Raw genomic sequence first — 19,170 nt, 5'->3', positions numbered from 1 at the left:
ACTGGACTGCTGACTGGCGTGTTTTTGTGCAGGTCTTGTGCAGGTGACCACAGCTTTAAAAGCCATGTAAACACAACTTGTTCTGTTTGGCTTTAGGTGGTTACCCTAACAGCTGACGACAAAACAGCCGTGTCCTTCTCTTCCCTGCCGGGACAAGGAGTCATCTATAATGTCGTTGTTTGGGATCCGTCCCTCAATACATCCGCGGCTTACGTGCCCGTGCACACATATGCCTGCAGCTTTGAGTCAGTGGATGGTAACTGTGTTTCTCCTGGTGAGTATGTGGCCTTAAACCTGGACAGATTCCTCCTTGGCTTTGCAGATCAGTCTCCACTAGTGGGGAGCTTAGGGTTGTTTTGACTAGCTTTCATTCAGTCATTAGTTGCCTTTTGTAAGACCCCACATTAGGGCTGAAGGGATGGCTCACTAGTTAAGAGCACTTGTTGCAAAGGACCGAGGTTCAGTTCCACCACTCACCTGGCAGCTCACAACCATGCATAACTCCAGTTCCTAGTATCTGATGTCCTCTGCCGGCTTCCAAGGATACCAGGTATCTTAGTTAGGGTTTTACTGCTGTGAACAGGCACTGTGACCAAAGCAACTCTTATAAGGACAACATTTAATTGGGACTAGCTTACGGGGTCAGAAGTTTGCTCCATAATCCACTTCCCTTCTCCCTCGTGCTCTGGCCCTGCTCTCTCCAGCTAAAGGTTTTTATTTATTATATGTAAGTACACTGTAGCTGTCTTCAGACATCCCATAAGAGGGCATCAGATTTCATTACAGACCATGTGGTTGCTGGGATTTGAACTCATGACCTTCGGAAGAGCAGTCAGTGCTCTTAACCACTGAGCCATCTCACCAGCCCCACACAAAGACTCTTACCTGACTCAAGCACAACCCATGCTCAAGAGTCATGCCTGCCTGACAGGCTTCCTACCATGATATGATGGTCATGAAGTCACCTCTGGAACTGTAAGGAAGCCCCCAGTTAAATGCTTGGCCATGATGACTTCTCACGGAAATAGAAGAGTAGCTAAGACAGTGTCCGTGTGTGTACTTGTGTTGCATGCGGAGGCCAGAGGTTGATGTTGTACATCTTTGTGTATCATCATCATCTTTTGAGGCAGTCTCTCACTGTCCCTGGGGCTCTCTAGTTTGGCTGGACCGGCTGACCAGCAAGCCCCAGGGGTGCTCCCACCCACACCTCTCCAGCACTGGGAGACATTCAGTGCCACGTGCAACTTTTTATGTAGATGTGGATTTCAGGCTTGGAAGACATTTTAACAACTAAGCTATCTTTCCAGACCTTGGGTTTTTTGTTTGAAGGAAATCAAGGTGAGGTAGTCCACAGCTCTGTGTGTGGGTGACAGTCAGTCCACCAGCTCTGTGTGTGGGTGACAGTCAGTCCACCAGCTCTGTGTGTGGGTGACAGTCAGTCCACCAGCTCTGTGTGTGGGTGACAGTCAGTCCACCAGCTCTGTGTGTGGGTGACAGTCACCCACAATCCGAAGCCCAAGTCCACCAGCTCTGTGTTTGGGTGACAGTCAGTCCACCAGCTCTGTGTTTTGGGTGACAGTCAGTCCACCAGCTCTGTGTTGTGGGTGACAGTCAGTCCACCAGCTCTGTGTGTGGGTGACAGTCACCCACAATCCGAAGCCCAAGTCCACCAGCTCTGTGTTTGGGTGACAGTCAGTCCACAGCTCTGTGTTTTGGGTGACAGTCAGTCCACCAGCTCTGTGTTTTGGGTGACAGTCAGTCCACCAGCTCTGTGTTGTGGGTGACAGTCAGTCCACAGCTCTGTGTTTGGGTGACAGTCAGTCCACAGCTCTGTGTTTTGGGTGACAGTCAGTCCACCAGCTCTGTGTTTGGGTGACAGTCAGTCCACCAGCTCTGTGTTTTGGGTGACAGTCAGTCCACCAGCTCTGTGTTTGGGTGACAGTCAGTCCACCAGCTCTGTGTTTTGGGTGACAGTCAGTCCACCAGCTCTATGTTTTGGGTGACAGTCCACAGCTCTGTGTTTGGGTGACAGTCAGTCCACAGCTCTGTGTTTTGGGTGACAGTCAGTCCACCAGCTCTGTGTTTTGGGTGACAGTCAGTCCACAGCTCTGTGTGTGGGTGACAGTCAGTCCACCAGCTCTGTGTGTGGGTGACAGTCCACCAGCTCTGTGTGTGGGTGACAGTCAGTCCACCAGCTCTGTGTGTGGGTGACAGTCACCCACAATCCGAAACCCAAGTCCACCAGCTCTGTGTTTGGGTGACAGTCAGTCCACCAGCTCTGTGTTTGGGTGACAGTCAGTCCACCAGCTCTGTGTTGTGGGTGACAGTCAGTCCACAGCTCTGTGTTTTGGGTGACAGTCAGTCCACCAGCTCTGTGTTGTGGGTGACAGTCAGTCCACCAGCTCTGTGTTTGGGTGACAGTCAGTCCACCAGCTCTGAGTTTGGGTGACAGTCAGTCCACCAGCTCTGTGTTTGGGTGACAGTCAGTCTACCAGCTCTGTGTTTTGGGTGACAGTCAGTCCACAGCTCTGTGTTTTGGGTGACAGTCAGTCCACCAGCTCTGTGTTTTGGGTGACAGTCAGTCCACAGCTCTGTGTGTGGGTGACAGTCAGTCCACCAGCTCTGTGTGTGGGTGACAGTCCACCAGCTCTGTGTGTGGGTGACAGTCAGTCCACCAGCTCTGTGTGTGGGTGACAGTCACCCACAATCCGAAACCCAAGTCCACCAGCTCTGTGTTTGGGTGACAGTCAGTCCACCAGCTCTGTGTTTGGGTGACAGTCAGTCCACCAGCTCTGTGTTGTGGGTGACAGTCAGTCCACAGCTCTGTGTTTTGGGTGACAGTCAGTCCACCAGCTCTGTGTTGTGGGTGACAGTCAGTCCACCAGCTCTGTGTTTGGGTGACAGTCAGTCCACCAGCTCTGAGTTTGGGTGAAAGTCAGTCCACCAGCTCTGTGTTTGGGTGACAGTCAGTCCACCAGCTCTGTGTTTTGGGTGACAGTCAGTCCACCAGCTCTGTGTTTTGGGTGACAGTCAGTCCACCAGCTCTGTGTTTGGGTGACAGTCAGTCTACCAGCTCTGTGTTTGGGTGACAGTCAGTCTACCAGCTCTGTGTTTGGGTGACAGTCAGTCCACCAGCTCTGTGTTTTGGGCGACAGTCAGTCCACCAGCTCTGAGTTTGGGTGACAGTCAGTCCACCAGCTCTGTGTTTTAGGTGACAGTCAGTCCACCAGCTCTGTGTTTGGGTGACAGTCAGTCCACCAGCTCTGTGTTTTGGGTGACAGTCAGTCCACAGCTCTGTGTTTTGGGTGACAGTCAGTCCACCAGCTCTGTGTTGTGGGTGACAGTCAGTCCACCAGCTCTGTGTTTTGGGTGACAGTCAGTCCACCAGCTCTGAGTTTGGGTGACAGTCAGTCCACAGCTCTGTGTTTTGGGTGACAGTCAGTCCACCAGCTCTGTGTTTGGGTGACAGTCAGTCCACCAGCTCTGTGTTTTGGGTGACAGTCAGTCCACCAGCTCTGTGTTTGGGTGACAGTCAGTCCACCAGCTCTGTGTTTTGGGTGACAGTCAGTCCACCAGCTCTATGTTTTGGGTGACAGTCCACAGCTCTGTGTTTGGGTGACAGTCAGTCCACAGCTCTGTGTTTTGGGTGACAGTCAGTCCACCAGCTCTGTGTTTTGGGTGACAGTCAGTCCACAGCTCTGTGTGTGGGTGACAGTCAGTCCACCAGCTCTGTGTGTGGGTGACAGTCCACCAGCTCTGTGTGTGGGTGACAGTCAGTCCACCAGCTCTGTGTGTGGGTGACAGTCACCCACAATCCGAAACCCAAGTCCACCAGCTCTGTGTTTGGGTGACAGTCAGTCCACCAGCTCTGTGTTTGGGTGACAGTCAGTCCACCAGCTCTGTGTTTTGGGTGACAGTCAGTCCACCAGCTCTGTGTTTGGGTGACAGTCAGTCCACCAGCTCTGTGTTTTGGGTGACAGTCAGTCCACCAGCTCTGTGTTTTGGGTGACAGTCAGTCCACCAGCTCTGTGTTTGGGTGACAGTCAGTCTACCAGCTCTGTGTTTGGGTGACAGTCAGTCTACCAGCTCTGTGTTTGGGTGACAGTCAGTCCACCAGCTCTGTGTTTTGGGCGACAGTCAGTCCACCAGCTCTGAGTTTGGGTGACAGTCAGTCCACCAGCTCTGTGTTTTAGGTGACAGTCAGTCCACCAGCTCTGTGTTTGGGTGACAGTCAGTCCACCAGCTCTGTGTTTTGGGTGACAGTCAGTCCACAGCTCTGTGTTTTGGGTGACAGTCAGTCCACCAGCTCTGTGTTGTGGGTGACAGTCAGTCCACCAGCTCTGTGTTTTGGGTGACAGTCAGTCCACCAGCTCTGAGTTTGGGTGACAGTCAGTCCACAGCTCTGTGTTTTGGGTGACAGTCAGTCCACCAGCTCTGTGTTTGGGTGACAGTCAGTCCACCAGCTCTGTGTTGTGGGTGACAGTCAGTCCACCAGCTCTGTGTTTTGGGTGACAGTCAGTCCACCAGCTCTGTGCTTTGGGTGACAGTCAGTCCACCAGCTCTGAGTTTGGGTGATAGTCAGTCCACCAGCTCTGTGTTTGGGTGACAGTCAGTCCACCAGCTCTGTGTTTTGGGTGACAGTCAGTCCACCAGCTCTGAGTTTGGGTGACAGTCAGTCCACCAGCTCTGAGTTTGGGTGACAGTCAGTCCACCAGCTCTGTGTTTTGGGTGACAGTCAGTCCACCAGCTCTGTGTTTGGGTGACAGTCAGTCCACCAGCTCTGTGTGTGGGTGACAGTCAGTCCACCAGCTCTGTGTTTGGGTGACAGCCAGTCCACCAGCTCTGTGTTTTGGGTGACAGTCCACCAGCTCTGTGTTTTGGGTGACAGTCAGTCCACCAGCTCTGTGTTTGGGTGACAGTCAGTCCACCAGCTCTGTGTTTGGGTGACAGTCAGTCCACCAGCTCTGTGTTTTGGGTGACAGTCAGTCCACCAGCTCTGTGTTTTGGGTGACAGTCAGTCCACAGCTCTGTGTGTGGGTGACAGTCAGTCCACCAGCTCTGTGTTTGGGTGACAGTCACCCACAATCCGAAGCAGAACAGGCATTTTCATCTTTGCCTCCATCACTGTGCGAGATCAGAAGAGTAAATCTGTGGACTGACCGCGGTTCCCAGACCCTGGTCTGCACTTTTCATTTGTTGTTTAAATGCCTGTCCTGTGCTTTCTTGTAAGTGTCTGGTGCATCTGATCCATCTTTTAAGTTTTTGGAGTGGGTAAGGTCTGTTCTAACTCAAGGATAATTTCCTTATGCTCATTTTGAGGGTCTTCAAGGACGGTGAACTTGGTGAGCAGGATTCCCTCTTGATAAGGGGTATCTTTTTTAAACAGTGACTGATTTATTTAATTTTATTTTGTGTGTATAGATGTTTTGTCTGTGTATGCCTTGTGTAGTCTGTGAGTGCAGTACCAGCAGAGACCAGAACAGGGCGCTGTATCCTATGGCGCCAGAGTTACAGATGGATATATGCTGGGAATTGGATCTTCCTCCTCTATAAAAGCAATGGTGCTGCTCCTACCCACTGAGCTGTATCTGCAGCCCCCATTGTCCAGGTTTTGTGGGTTTTTTTTTTTTTTTTTTTTTTTTTTTTTTTTTTTTTTTTTTTTTTTTTTTTTTTTTTTCGCCACAGTGCTCACTCTTTATCTCAGGCTGACTTGGAACTGACCGTATAGCACAGGTGGCCTTGTATATAAAGTACTCCTCCTGGCTCAGTCTTCCTGGGCTGGGCTTGTAGGCATGTATCACCACTGTGGGCTGAGTCAGGTTGTAGATGAGGTCTATACACGGCTCATGAGTTTCCTTTAACCAGGAAATAACCCTGACCCTGACCCCCTAACCCTGAACCATGAACCCTGAACCCTAACCCTGACCCTGACCCCCTAACCCTAATGCTAACCCTAGCCCCGTAACCTAAACCTAACCCTAACCCTAACCCTGAACCCTAACCCTGAACCCTGACCCCTGACCCCTGACCCTGAACCCTGAACCCTGAACCCTAAACCCTAAACCCTAACCCTAACCCTAACCCTAACCCACTTTTTCTCTTTGCAGTTTGTTTGTTGAAGAAACAGACTTGTTTTAGGCACATGCTCTGTTATACTATTCCCAAAGGAACCCCATAAGTGGTGTGGGGTGCTTTTGTCAGGAACATGTGTTGTCTGGTTCTCCTTGTTACAAGAAGCAGCCACTGGTGGTAGCTCCCTGTGGATTCACTCATTAGGGAACAAGGACGTTGTTAGGAGCAATGACCATGTGTGGAGTGAGTGATTCTCAAGCCAGGACACCTCCCAACCGTCCCTGCCTTGATTATTAATTAATACACACGTACTTGTCCACTGATCTTTATTTATTTTATTTTTTTAAGGAAGAGTCTCTACAAAAGTGTTCTCCACTGTGTTTGCCCTGCTCGGGCTCTTCATTTGTTTCTTTGGACACAGATTCTGGAAGACAGGTAACTTTCCCCACACAGCCCCCATTCTGTATCTTGTGACGTATCCCCTGCTGCCGGGAGCCTGTGAGCGCGTCTCCGCCATTCACAGATTTCTGTGGGCGAGTCTGTGTAGCTGTTGTGCAATTTTTAATTTCCCCAATTTCAGCAGTGGAGTGCAGCTTCCTCTTTAGAGGGGATATAAGTTGGGTTGTCAGCTCTAACGGCTTGCACACTGGAGATCGCTGGGATTAGAGGCAAAGGAGACTGGAAAACCACCTGGATTTGGAGACAGCAGTAGGTTTGATTTTGTAGGACCCAGGCTGGGACTGTGGTGAACAGTGACCCCGGATCTGTTCAGTGCTGAGCGCTCCAGCCACAGGGCAGCAAGTAGGACTTCAGTGACGCCCGCACTGTCGTTATGCAATGTTTTCATTGACAGAACACACACGTTGAATCAGAGGTTGTAAGCCTGAGCTCTGGGGCCAGCAACAGTGATCCCCAAGCAATGCTTCCTGACAGAGTTGAAATCACAACCTTCTTCCTTTCCTTTTGACATGATCGTTTTCCTTGCTCAGTTGATAAGAAAAAGTCACAGGAAAGAGTTCATCCTCAGGGCGCAATGATCACAGACTGAGAATATAATTGCCATCCTGGGAAATGTCCCCGTGTTGAGATACAGTGTTCAGTAACAGCTGAGGAGAACTTGACAGAACCCACAGAGCTGCATCCTCCTCATAACGATTAGATTTATCTTGATTAATCTAGATAATCTCAATTAACCTGGGGCAGTGGTGGCACACGTGTTTAATCCCAGCCCTCAGGAGGCCAAGGCAGGTGGATCTCTGAGTTTGAGGCCAGCTTGCTCTACAGAGTGAGTTCCAGCTGGTGCTACACAGGGAAGCCTGTCTTGAACCCCACCCTACCCCACCCCCCAAAAAAGAGAATATTAGATTTACTTGTTGGAAACAGACTTATTTGTGTGCCCGGGCTACATGGATGTCAGTGGATGGAGGGAACATATGAGAGTCACATTATACGACATCTTTTGTTTGAGGATGTAGCTACGGCCAGAGTGCTTGGCAGGTCTGTGCAAAAGGGAAGACAGAGGGTTGGGAAGATGGCTGTGTGTCAGGGTCCAAGTTCAAACACGAGGACCCCTGTAGAGCTGGATGCAGTAGTGTGTGTGTCAGCAAGGCAAGGTGGGATGTGGAGAAAGGAGAGCCTCAGAGCCTCTGGAGCCAGCAAATGGGTGGGCAAAGGAGCAGCAGGACAAGATCTGCCTCAACGGTGTCTCTAAGTGTGAAAGGTGATGGCTGGGATTGTTTCTGGCCTCACAACCCCTACCCCCACCCCACTGAAAAACTGTGGCATGTTATGGTGCCACATGCCTGCAGTTCCAGACTCTGGAAAGCTAAGGCAGAAGGATCATGAGTTCGTGAGTCTGAGGCTAGCCTGGGCTACATAAAGGAGCCCCTTTCTCAAAGAAAAGGAGGAAGAGAAGGAAGGAGAAGAAGAGGAAGAAGAAGAATATGAGGAGGAAAAAGAAGGAGGAGAAGGAAGAAGAGGAGGAAGAAGAGGAGGAGAGGCATGTAGTAAATGAACTATGAGATTATCAGATAACTGTTTAATTATGTAACAGGCTCAGTACAGGCAAACACAGCCCGTATCCAATGCTGCAGCCTAGTTCATTCATTATCCATTTCATAATAAATGACTTCACCCCTGACTTCCCAATCCCCCTGCCTTTTAGATAGCTGTTCCTTCAGTGACTAGGCGTGGAATACGAGGCCCTGGTGTTCCAGCAGACTTGTAAATTAGATGCCTCCACTGCGCAGGTCCGGATCTCTGACAGGTTTTTATTTGTTTCCCATTTTCTGATGGTTTGTTTCCTCCTAGAACTATTCTTCATTGGCTTCATCTTCCTGGGGTTCTTCTTCTACATCCTGATCACCAGACTGACACCCCTCCAGTATGACGGTGAGTACAGATGACAGCTTAGCTGGGGGTGCAGACAGGAAGCTGCCCGGTTCCCACCCACGCATCACTTTCTCTTCTGGGTACAACAGAGGTAGGCCAGGGCACATGCCTGTAAAACCAGTTCTCAGGAAGCTGAGGCAGGAGGATTACATGTTTGAGAGCAGCCTGTGCTATGTTGTAAAACCTTGTCTCAGAAAACAGAAGCAGGAGCCCAGAGTGGCTCCGCAGTTAGACATAGAGACAGACAACCTGGCTGAGTACTTGTTACTCCAGTATGGGTGAGGCTGAGGCAGAAGGACAGTCATCTTGAGTTTAGGCCAGCCTGGGCTACAGAGTAAAACAATGCCTCAAAATAGCACACAGTGCCCTCTGAAGGGAGGGAACTTCAAACATTCCCCTCTTGAGGCAGGGGCTCAAGTAACTCAGGCTGGCCTGGAACTCACTTTGTGGACAGGGTGACCTTGAACCTCTGGTCCTTCCTGATGAAGGCAGACAGAACTCAGAACCTCACATTAGGCGAACACTCTACCATTTGAGCCATGTCCTCAGCCCCACTGGTCACAACCCCCACACGTTTAACAGATTGGTTGTCGCCTTTGCTTTCTTGGTCCTGCCTTACTGACAAAGTTGTCCTGTCCCCAGCCCTAGGGTGACTACCTTAAGACATGCCAAAGCTCAGGTTGAAGCCTGCAGAATCTCTGTGTTCTCTCCCTCCTACAGCTCGCCTGGCCCTCACGGCTGTAGCTGGCAGCTTCGGTGGACTCCTCCTGGTGGCCTCGTGGTGGCGATTTGGGATCCTCACACTCTGCATGCTGTGTGTGGGACTCGTGCTGGGCTTCCTTGTCTCTTCTGGGACCTTCTTCACTCCTCTGGGTAGGAGATGCTGACTCTCAGACTGTGAGGGGTTTTACTTGGGCTTTGGAGCTGTCAAGAATCTGGCTCCTGAAGTGTGTTGCTTATCTCTGCCTTCTGAAGAGTCAAGGCACTTGCAGAGATGGCTTGACAGTAAGGGGAGGGACAGCTGAGAGCACCCTCCTTTGGGATCTTAGAATGTCAGCAGGAACAGCTCTCTGTGGGCTTCTGTTACAGCTAAGGTAGGTGCTGAGGATCATAGGGGAGAACAGAGGCTTTATTTTTATTTTATTTTTAAATTTTACTTTAAGTTTTGTTTATTTTGATACAAGGTCTAACTTTGCAGTCCCGGCTGGCTTCGACCCACAGTAATCCTTTTGTTTCAATTTCCGGAGTACTGGGATCACAGGTGTGAGCCACTGTGCCTGGTTACTTTGTAACATTGTAAACCTCGGTGTCTAACTTGAGTCATAAGGAGACTGCAGGTATATCTCCCAGATGAACCAGGTGCTGCTCTGATGGGCGCTGAGCTTGGGAACATGGTGCTGTTTCTGGTCTTCTCTTGACCTGTCTGTCCCACCCCAGGGGTTCTCAAGCAGCCTGTGGACTCACAGAGGCTGGTTCTGCAGGGTTCTATGTTGAAGTTCGTGTGTTAAGGTATTTATTTCCACCAGTTACAAAAATCTGATTGGGGCTGAGGAGATGGCTTGGCAGTTAATAGCACTTTTGCAGAGGACCCAAAACATCATACACGTAAATTAAATGAGTATATAGAAAGTAAAAACAGCTGGTTAGCTTGTTTGAAGTTAACAAGTCATTAGGCTAGTGGTAAGAGTCTATATTCCGAAGCTTCCCAACACCACAGCTCCCTTTTTAATTTTTAGCTATTTACTGACTTTTTCTTTATTTTTATTTTTTATTTTTTTGAGACAGAGTCTCATTATGTGGTTCTGTTTAACTTGGAACTTTTGTGTAGGCCAACCTGGCCTCAAATTCAGAGATTCTCCTGAGTCTGCCTCCTCAGTGCAGAAGCATACCTCTTCAGACATCAAAAATGTCTGGGAGTGCAGGTGTCTGTACCTCTTCAGACACCCAAGTGTCTAGGAGTGCATGTGTTTGTGCCTTATCAGACACCCAAGTGTCTGGGAGTGTGGGTGTTTGTGCCTTATCAGACACCCAAGTGCCTGGGAGTGCGGGTGTTTGTGCCTTATCAGACACCCAAATGCCTGGGAGTGCGGGTTTCATGACCTCATGCAGCTCTGGGTCACCCAGGTGTGTAGTAGCAGAAAACAAATGAAGTGCTTAAGTGTCCCACTCTGGTCTGTCCTGGAATTAGTTCTTCATGGGAGGAATTGTATTGGGCTAGTGGTTCAAATCTGTTCCTATTGAGTTCACTGCTTAGCTTGGAATATCATCTGTGGGGATCTCCTCATTACAGAAGATTATGAAAGCATAGAGTTAGGGGGGCGGCGGGGAGTCGCCACATGGTATAATCAGTCTTGCCACAGTAGAGATAGGAATCAGACCAGAGCCACGGGGCTGATGGATGGGAGAGCGAGGGCTGTGGCAGCCTCTTCAGGTCACCCTCTAGTCCCCTCACTCCTTCTAGAACATGCCCTTAAAAGGGATTTATGTCGGGCTAGAGAGATGGGTCAGTGGTTAAGAGCACTGACTATTCTTCTAGAGGTCCCGAGTTCAGTTCTCAGCAACCACATGGTGGCTCACAACCATCTGCAATGGGATCTGATGCCCTTTTCTGATGTGTCTGAAGACAGCAACAGTGTACTCACATCAAATAAATAAGTAAATCTTAAAAAAATTAAAACCAAGCAAATAAAAAAGGGGTTATGTTATCTGGGCATGGTTGCATACACTTATTTCCAGCAGGGCTTACTGATATAAAGACCGAGGCCAGCCTGATCTATAGAACAGCCAAGGCTATACAGAGTAGCCCTGTCTCAAACAAACACACACAGGGTGATATGGATTATACTAACCATTAAATGCAAACCAGAGTGTGGGTCTAGCTGCCAGCATATTCCCTAGCTGTCACTTTAAGCCTTGTGAGTGTCTGCATCCAGACACCAAGACAGTGAAATGTAACTTGTGAGCATCTTGTTTATTCTTGATTTCTCTGCTTTTCCAGGAAACCTAAGTGTTTTTCATGATGATGGAGTGTTCTGGGTGACGTTCTCCTGCATAGCTCTGCTCGTTCCAGTCATCTTCATGGGGTGCCTAAGAATAGTAAGTGTGCCAGTGCAGCCGGGTGACTCATCCTGCCAGCCTTCAGGGGTCCGCACTGAGTGCTGTGTGTTTTGTTCACTAGAGGGGGCTCTGTGGTTTTTTGTGCTGAGGAAGTTCTGTGATTATCAAGTGTTTGTCTTTGTAAGGGGGGGTGGGGTCTCAGGACAGGTCTGCTTTCCCCATTGATGAAAGCTAGCAAGTTGAGCTGAAAGTGAAAGTCCGTATGTGCGAGTACACACACACACACACACACACACACCCCACAGGAATGTGGATAGGAACTTAACCCATCTCAGCTCTGGAGGGCTGGAACTTTGAAACTGTTTCTAGTGGCCTGGGGTAAGCTCCCCTCCCCTTGATTTTGGACCGATCAACTTAAAGAAAGGGGAGCTGATAGGTCTGTAGCTTCAGGTAAGCATGTTCTGGACCAGCCTTTAACATATATGCTCATCCTGGACTGGTCAGCCAGAAAGGGGTCCTGTGGAGGGAGAAAAAGCCTTCGGCCTTTGTCTCCTGTCAAGAGGATGAAGAATCAGGAAGTACGTCATCTTTGTTATCTTTCTGTGGCTCCTTTCCTGAGTGCTCTGCCCTGCCTGCCAGGGATCTGAACAACCCCCCAAAACCACCTTCCTCTACTGCAGCAACTCAAAGGGCATTTAGTTTTAGCTGCCTCTGCAGAATGGCTCCTTTGATTAGATTTTACTGTGCAAGTTCTTCTTCAGGGAATATTCTTTTCTACAGTTTAGTTTGTGCATCACTCAGCGACAGGGCTGCATTCCAAGGACACCCTTAGGCAGTTGGCCATGGTTCAGGCATCAGAGTGAACCACACAGACCTGGAGGGCCACAGTCACCACAGAGGATCTTAGGGAATGGCATCTCTGGCCATATTGTTGCACAGTAGTTTGACTGTTTTGCCTGCATGTAAATTCATGTACCTGGTGCATGCCTGGTACCCACAGAGGCCAGAAGAAGGTATCCCATTGCTTTGAACTATGGTTACAGATGAATGTGAACTTCCATGTGAGTGCTGGGTCCCCTGCAAGAGCAGCAAGTAGTCTCAACCACTGAGCCAACCCTGTTTTGATAGTCCAAGCAGTATGGTAAGAATGTACTATGGGGGTAGGGAGGACAGGAAAGAATATGATAAAAATACAGTCTATGAAACTCTCAAAGAATAAAAAGAAGCCCCACTGTGGGCAAGGAAGGTTGTTTTCATTAGCCCTTCTTAGTGCTAAGACAGCATGAGGCCTCCGTGAGAGCTGGCGGCTGCTCTTGTTCCATGGGTGACACCCGTCTCCTCTGTTCTTCCACAGCTGAACATCCTGGCTTGTGGAGTTGTGGGCTCGTACTCCATGGTGTTGGCTGTTAACAGTTACATGTTCACGAGCCTCTCGTACATCACCCTGAACATCCTCAGGAGAGCTCTCAACGCAGATTTCCGAGGAGTTTTCATCAGAGTGCCTTTCCAGACCAACGGTAAGACACTGGACTGATGGCTAACCCACCCTAACAGGTGCACATAAGCATCACCTGGGGCTGAAAGAGGAGACAAAGTACAGTACTTTACCAGTAACCAAAGGACTCAAATGTCTAAAGTACTGGGTACTCGCCCTTCCAAACATCTAAGTGGATTTTGTTAGCTAGGCTTGCTTCCTGGTCCATTCTCAGGTAGGGACCCTGTTTGACATCCATGGGTCGGGGTGAATGAGGATAATTAACTGTATCCCTTTGTTTCCTCACTTCAATGAGGATGTGGTTTATTTTCAATCAGTGATCATGTTGTTACCTTAATTAGAAGATCTGTCCATTATTGATTTTCCATCTAAATTTGTCTTTGAGACAGGGTCTCACTCTGTAGCCTAGGCTAGCATCAAATTAACAGTGATCCTCCTGTCTCTGCCCTCCCTGAGATGCTGAGTGTGGACCCCAACATTCGGCTTGTGTTAACTCTTTAAATGAAACACAGAACACACTATACATTTATAGAGTTTTCAAACTTTGTTGATTTCAGACAAGTTCAAAGACATAGGTCAGAGAAGCATGTCTTAGAATTGGGACTTAGGAACAGTGCAGTTGTGACTATTAAGACTTTTTAGGGCAAATCTTTGCTTCTACTTAAGAGACAACAATCAAGATCTTCCCCTTTGGATGCACTAGCCTGTGAAGGGACGAGCTGGTACACACTAAACAGTTCAGAACCAGGCGTCGTACACAGCTGCATTCCTAGCACTCAGGAAACTGATGCAGGAGGATTGCCACAAATTTGAGGCCGGCAAGGCTCATAGTGAGTTCCAGGTCTGGATTGACTACAGAATTAAGACCACCATCTTGAAAAATAAAAGAAAAAGGAACAAAATGGGATTAGGGAGGAAAGAGAGAAAAGGAACAAGGAAAGAGAAAGAAAAAGAGAAGTTGGTTGCCAGAGAGGGTGGCTCAGTGGGTAAGGTGCTTGCTCTCATCGTGAGGACCCGGATTCAGATCCCTGTGTAAAAAGCCGAGCGTGTCAGCGTGCATATGTAACTCCAGTGAGTGGGCTTGCTGGCCAGCTGCTCTAACTGGTCAGGTTCCTGCCTGTCCAAACAGTAAGATGAAGAGCAATCAAAGACACCTGCCACCCACTCTGACCTCCACACACACCACACATATATAATTAAAAATTGGTGGCTTGGTGGCTCATGTCTGTAATCTTGGTATTCAAGAGGGGAAGGCAGGAGGATTGCCATAAGTTTAGGGCTAGTCTGGGCTAGTTTGAGACATATGCTGAAAAGCAAAACCAACCCACAACACAAAATCCTGAGTGCAAAGGGTACCTCTCTCCTTTAGACTACATCATCCTGGCCCTGTGGGGGATGCTGGCTGTTAGTGGAATAACACTTCAGATTCGAAGAGAAAGGGGACAGACGCCGTTCCCTCCCCATCCCTACAAGCTATGGAGGCAAGAGAGAGAACGCAGAGTGACCAACATCCTGGATCCCAGCCATCACCTCCCTCCCCTGAGAGAGAGGCTTTATGGCCGGGTCGCTTGGATCAGAGAGCTCTTCCAGAAGGAACAACCGGCTGGAGAGCGGACACCCCTGCTTCTGTAGAAGGCTGAGGGTCAGTGTTTGCCCTGAAGCTCTCATCTGCACTGCTCAGTTGTCCCAGGCCCAGTTCGGGGTCAGCCGGGTGGGTGATAGGATGACGTTTCTGTTGGTGTACAACAGTGGAGTTAGAGGCTTCTAAGTGAGAAAAAAAAAATCACTAAAAAGTTAGTTGTGGATGTTTTCCCTCATTTTCCACAATCTTGAGAAGTTATCTTTTGGTTTATAAATAGATGATTGATGTCTTTTATAAAATACATCAAAAAATAAAAATGTCTCCTTAAAGCCCTAGTGTTCTTTTCTTGTAGCTCTTAGACAGTTACAACTCAGTCTGAGCCCAGTGAGTATTTATTTGCTTTGTTTATAGAAGTTTAGGGATTTGATTTTGGGCCCTAGAATGTCAAGACTAAGGGAAAAGTAACTCCCCCCACCCCCTTTTCTTAAAAGCCATCTGATTACTTAGCTACATCTCATATTAAAATCAGGAACCCTTTTCATTTTTTTTTCAATATTCAAACGATTCATTTTAAAAACTGTGGCAAACTATCCTAAAATCTATCAATGTAGATTTCCTGTTGTTTTGCCAGTTAGTGTATAAAGTGGTAAATTAAATAAGTAAATTATTCTGTAATCGAAAATAGTTCAGTTTACTAAAGATATGTTATTTATAGCCCAAATGGTGGCCCATTTTTGCTTTGGGGCCATTTAAAGCACTGTTGGCTGGTGACCTTTCTTTCTTAGGTTGCGTTAAGATGGTGACTGGACTGTATTTTGTCAATGAGACCTTCTTCCTAGCACCCTGTGAAGCTGTGTTAATGATGGCTCTGTGTAATCAAAGCCCTTGTGCTCCAAAGCTCAGAGGGATCACTCCTCAGCCAAGCTGCTGCTTAAGGCCACCCACCCTGGGCTCTTTAAGGAGGGCCACACTCTTGACTCCTCTGAACACCAGGCTGTGGGTTGTGAGCTGGCTTCCCTGACATGTGTGACTCACAGTGTGCTGGTGTGCAGTGGTGTGCTCACTGAGGTTACCACTGCTAACTGATGGTGCTTCTTAGTCTCTTCACAGCAGGACCATAGCCTGGACATTGCAGGGAGTGGGCGGAGTCTTCACTTTTGGCTTTGAAAAATGGTTTTGAAGTTAAAACATAATGAAAAATTATAAAATAAACCCCCTTTGGCTCATTTCAGAAGAGTCTTATTCTGTTATTACTATCTAGCTTCAGCAATAATTTTAAAAAAATAAATCACTGTAGGGCTTCTAGCTTGTCACATGCTTGCATTTAGGTTGTGCAGATTTGCTGGAGAACTATGTTCTGTACTGTTGGAACGCACTGCCAGTCAAGAGCTGTAAAAGGCAGAATATGCTGTTTTGGAGGGAAAATACAAAATATTTGTAAATTTTCATAATTTTAATAATACTATTTGTATAATTTTTATAATAAATACCTTTGAAAAAAATGCTTACGTCCTCCTTATTAGGATGTCTCCAGTTTATACAGTCATGTCTGTAATTATATAAAGTTATTTAATCTGGAAAATACAGTTCTTTTTTAAAAAACTCCACTTAGGGATAACAGGAAGTGAAGAAAATCCAGGGTGATATGTTATGGTTTACGTATATTTAAATGTATTTTTTATTTTAATTTTTATTTATTTTTACATCTCAGTATTAGTCCCCCTTCCTCCCATTCCACCCCCCACAGCTCCTTCCCCCATCCCCCCTATTCTTCTCCTCAGAGAAGGGGGAGGTCCCCTGGCTATCACCCTATTCTGGAACATCAAGTCACAACAGGACTAAGCGCATCTCATTGAGGCCAGACAAGGCAGCCCAGTTGGGGGAATAGGATCCACAGGCAGGCAACAGAGTAAGTCCCTTCAGGGTAAGTCCCTTCTCCAGTTGTTAGAGGACCCACATGGAGACCAAGCTGTGCAGAGGCCCTAGGTCCAGCCCATGTTTGCTTGCTCTTTGGGTGGTGTTTCAGTCTCTGGGAGCCCCTAAGGGTCCAGGTTAGTTGATTCTGTTGGTCTTCCTGTAGAGTCCCTATCTCCTTTGGGTCCCTCAATCCTTCCTCAACTCTTCCACAAGACTCCCGTGCTCCCTGATTCAGCTGTCTCCTCGAAGGTCTGCCGGAGTCTGACATATCCAGAGGCAGATGCTCGCAGCAAACCATTGATCTGATCAAGGGTTCCCAATGAAGAAGTTAGAGGACTGAAGGAGCTGAAAGGGTTGGTGGCCCCAAGAGGAGAGCAACAGTGCCAGCCAACCAGAGCTCCCCAGGGTCTAAACCACCAGCATGGGAGCACAAGGGAGGCACCCATGCCTTCAGCTGTATACTTAGGGAAGGACGGCCTTGTCAGGCATGGGTGGGAAAGGAGATCCTTGGTCCTATGAAGGCTGAACACCGAGTGGGGAGGAATTTGAGGGTGGGGAAAGGGGAGTGGGGGGTAGTTGGAGGCAGGAGGGGGGGGGATGGAATGGGGTGAGGGGATAAAATCTGAAATGTAAACATAATATCCAATAAAAAAAAATATGAAAAAAAAAAAGGACTCCTGTGCTCTATGTATCTAATGTTTGGCTGTGAGTCTCTGCATCTGTTTCCATTGGCTGCTGGGTAGAGCCTCTCAAGAGGACAGTTATGTTAGGCTTCTGTCTGTAAGCATAACAGAATACCAGTAATAGTGTCAGGGACTGGTTCTTGCCCATGGAATAGATTTCAAGTTGGGCCAGTCATTGGTTGGTCATTCCCTCAGTCTCTGCTCCATCTCTGTCTTTGCACAAGGCAAATTTTGGGTTAAAGGTTTTGTGTGTGGGTTGTTGGAGTTCTGCCTGACTACAGTAGGTGGGCAGTTCAGGCTCCATATCTCCCACTGCTAGGAGTCTCTGAGTCACCCCCATGGACTCTTTAGCACATTCTGGAGATGCCCCGCCCACCACCAATTTCTGTTCTCTGGTTTGCTCTCCCTACACCTGATTCCCAGCCTCCCATTCCCCTCCCCATCCGATTACCCATCCAGATCCCTTCCTCCATCCACCTCCAATATATAATCTCCCCCAATACAGAACTGAACAGAATTCTCAACAGAGGAATCTTGAATGCCCTCGTAGCACTTAAGGGAACGTTCAACATCCTTAGTCATCAGGGAAATGCTAATCAAAATGACTCTGAAATTTACACCCATCAGAATGGCTACGATTAAAATCTCAAGTGACAGCTGGTGAGGATTTGGAGTGAGGGGAACACTCCTCCATTGCTGGTGGAGTGCAAACTTTTACAACCACTCTGGAAATCAATTTTGCAGTTTCTCAGAAAATTGGAAATAGTTCTACCCGAAGACCCAGCTATACTGTTCTTGGGCATATACCCCAAAAGAAGCTCCACCACACAAGGAGACTTGCTCAACTAAAAACCTAGATGTCCTTCAACTGTGGTTCATTTACACAATGGAATACTACTCAGCTATAAAAACAAGAGCATCACGAATTCTGCAGACAAATGGAACTTGAGAATATCATCCTAAGTGAGGTAACCCAGACCCAAAGGACATGGATGGTATGTACTCACTTATAAGTGGACATTAGCCATAAAGCACAGGGTACCCATGATATACTCCTCAGACCCAAAGAAGCCAAGTAAAAAGGAAGTTCTAAGGGAGGATGCTTGAATCTTCTCAGAAGGGGAAATAAAGTATTTATTTTTGAGATAGGATCTCATGTGGTCCAAGCCAGCCTTGACCTTGCTGCGTTGCTGAGGATGACCCAAGTGGTTTGAGCCCAGCTTGGTGTGAGCAGATAGGTTCCTAGGCATTAGGCTCCAGATGCTTGTGGCCAGATTAATGTGTGTGTGTGTGTTTGTGTTTGTGTGTGTGTGTCTGTTGTTGTGCTGCATTTACTTACTCCTTTTTGGCCTTTTGTCTTTATTTTTGTCTTGACAGTAGGTGTTTATAATACAGTCCCCTTCTAGAGCAAGCTAGTATTTGAGAAACTCTTAGGATAACACTGAGCCACAGGTTCCTGCTGGGATTTGAGAATGTAAAGGGACAGAACACCTCTATTTTAAAGGAGTCAAGAACAGAGAGTGCTAAGTCTGTGGTCACATCCTCTGTGGGGAGCCCAGATGCCAAACAGCTCCCTTTCCTGTGGTTATACTTAAAAGTTCCTATGTATTCTTCCCTTCCATGCTCTTTGGGAAGAATGGCCTGTATTCCAGGATCAATAATTCTATCACGAGTACAGATTTTAACTGTTAATACTTGCTTAAGGCTTTAGTTGTTTGAAAGAATGGGCTAGTTGATCTGTTTTGCTGAAACACCCAAATTTCCCCAGGATCCTGAGAATTTAGGCCCTAATTCTAGGCTTTGTCTCAGTGCTTTTTACATAAGTTTGAGGAATATAAAAGCAGGCCCTCTTACTTGTAGGGCAAGCAAGGTCCCAACTGAGCCACCTCCCAAGCCCTGTAGGTATGTAATTTAACACCTTTATTATTAGTTTTTTTTGTTGCTTTAAACCACACCAAAGTGTCCCACGATGA

The 19,170-nt window shown here is 47.9% G+C and overlaps 1 protein-coding gene across 2 annotated transcripts in view; it reads left to right on the top strand.

The window, feature by feature from the left end:
- The window catches only part of Tm7sf3 (transmembrane 7 superfamily member 3), a 30,612-nt gene extending 15,686 nt beyond the window's left edge, over positions 1–14,926 (top strand). Inside the window, exons 6-12 of one of the 2 annotated variants that reach the window (XM_034512136.2) lie at positions 97–274; positions 6,421–6,507; positions 8,383–8,463; positions 9,184–9,336; positions 11,462–11,559; positions 12,875–13,037; positions 14,385–14,926. In XM_034512136.2, the coding sequence (XP_034368027.1) occupies positions 97–274; positions 6,421–6,507; positions 8,383–8,463; positions 9,184–9,336; positions 11,462–11,559; positions 12,875–13,037; positions 14,385–14,647 (1,023 nt within the window). In that variant the 3' untranslated portion in view covers positions 14,648–14,926. The remainder of the gene's footprint in view (positions 1–96; positions 275–6,420; positions 6,508–8,382; positions 8,464–9,183; positions 9,337–11,461; positions 11,560–12,874; positions 13,038–14,384) is intronic. The other variant, XM_076940850.1, reaches the window with a different exon arrangement.
- Positions 14,927–19,170: the final 4,244 nt, after the last annotated feature.

This window comes from Arvicanthis niloticus, chromosome 9, assembly GCF_011762505.2.
Source record: "Arvicanthis niloticus isolate mArvNil1 chromosome 9, mArvNil1.pat.X, whole genome shotgun sequence".
Lineage (NCBI taxonomy): Eukaryota > Metazoa > Chordata > Mammalia > Rodentia > Muridae > Arvicanthis > Arvicanthis niloticus.
The sequence above is the reverse complement of the archived record's forward strand: the minus strand, read 5'-3'. Positions and strand labels throughout refer to the sequence as shown.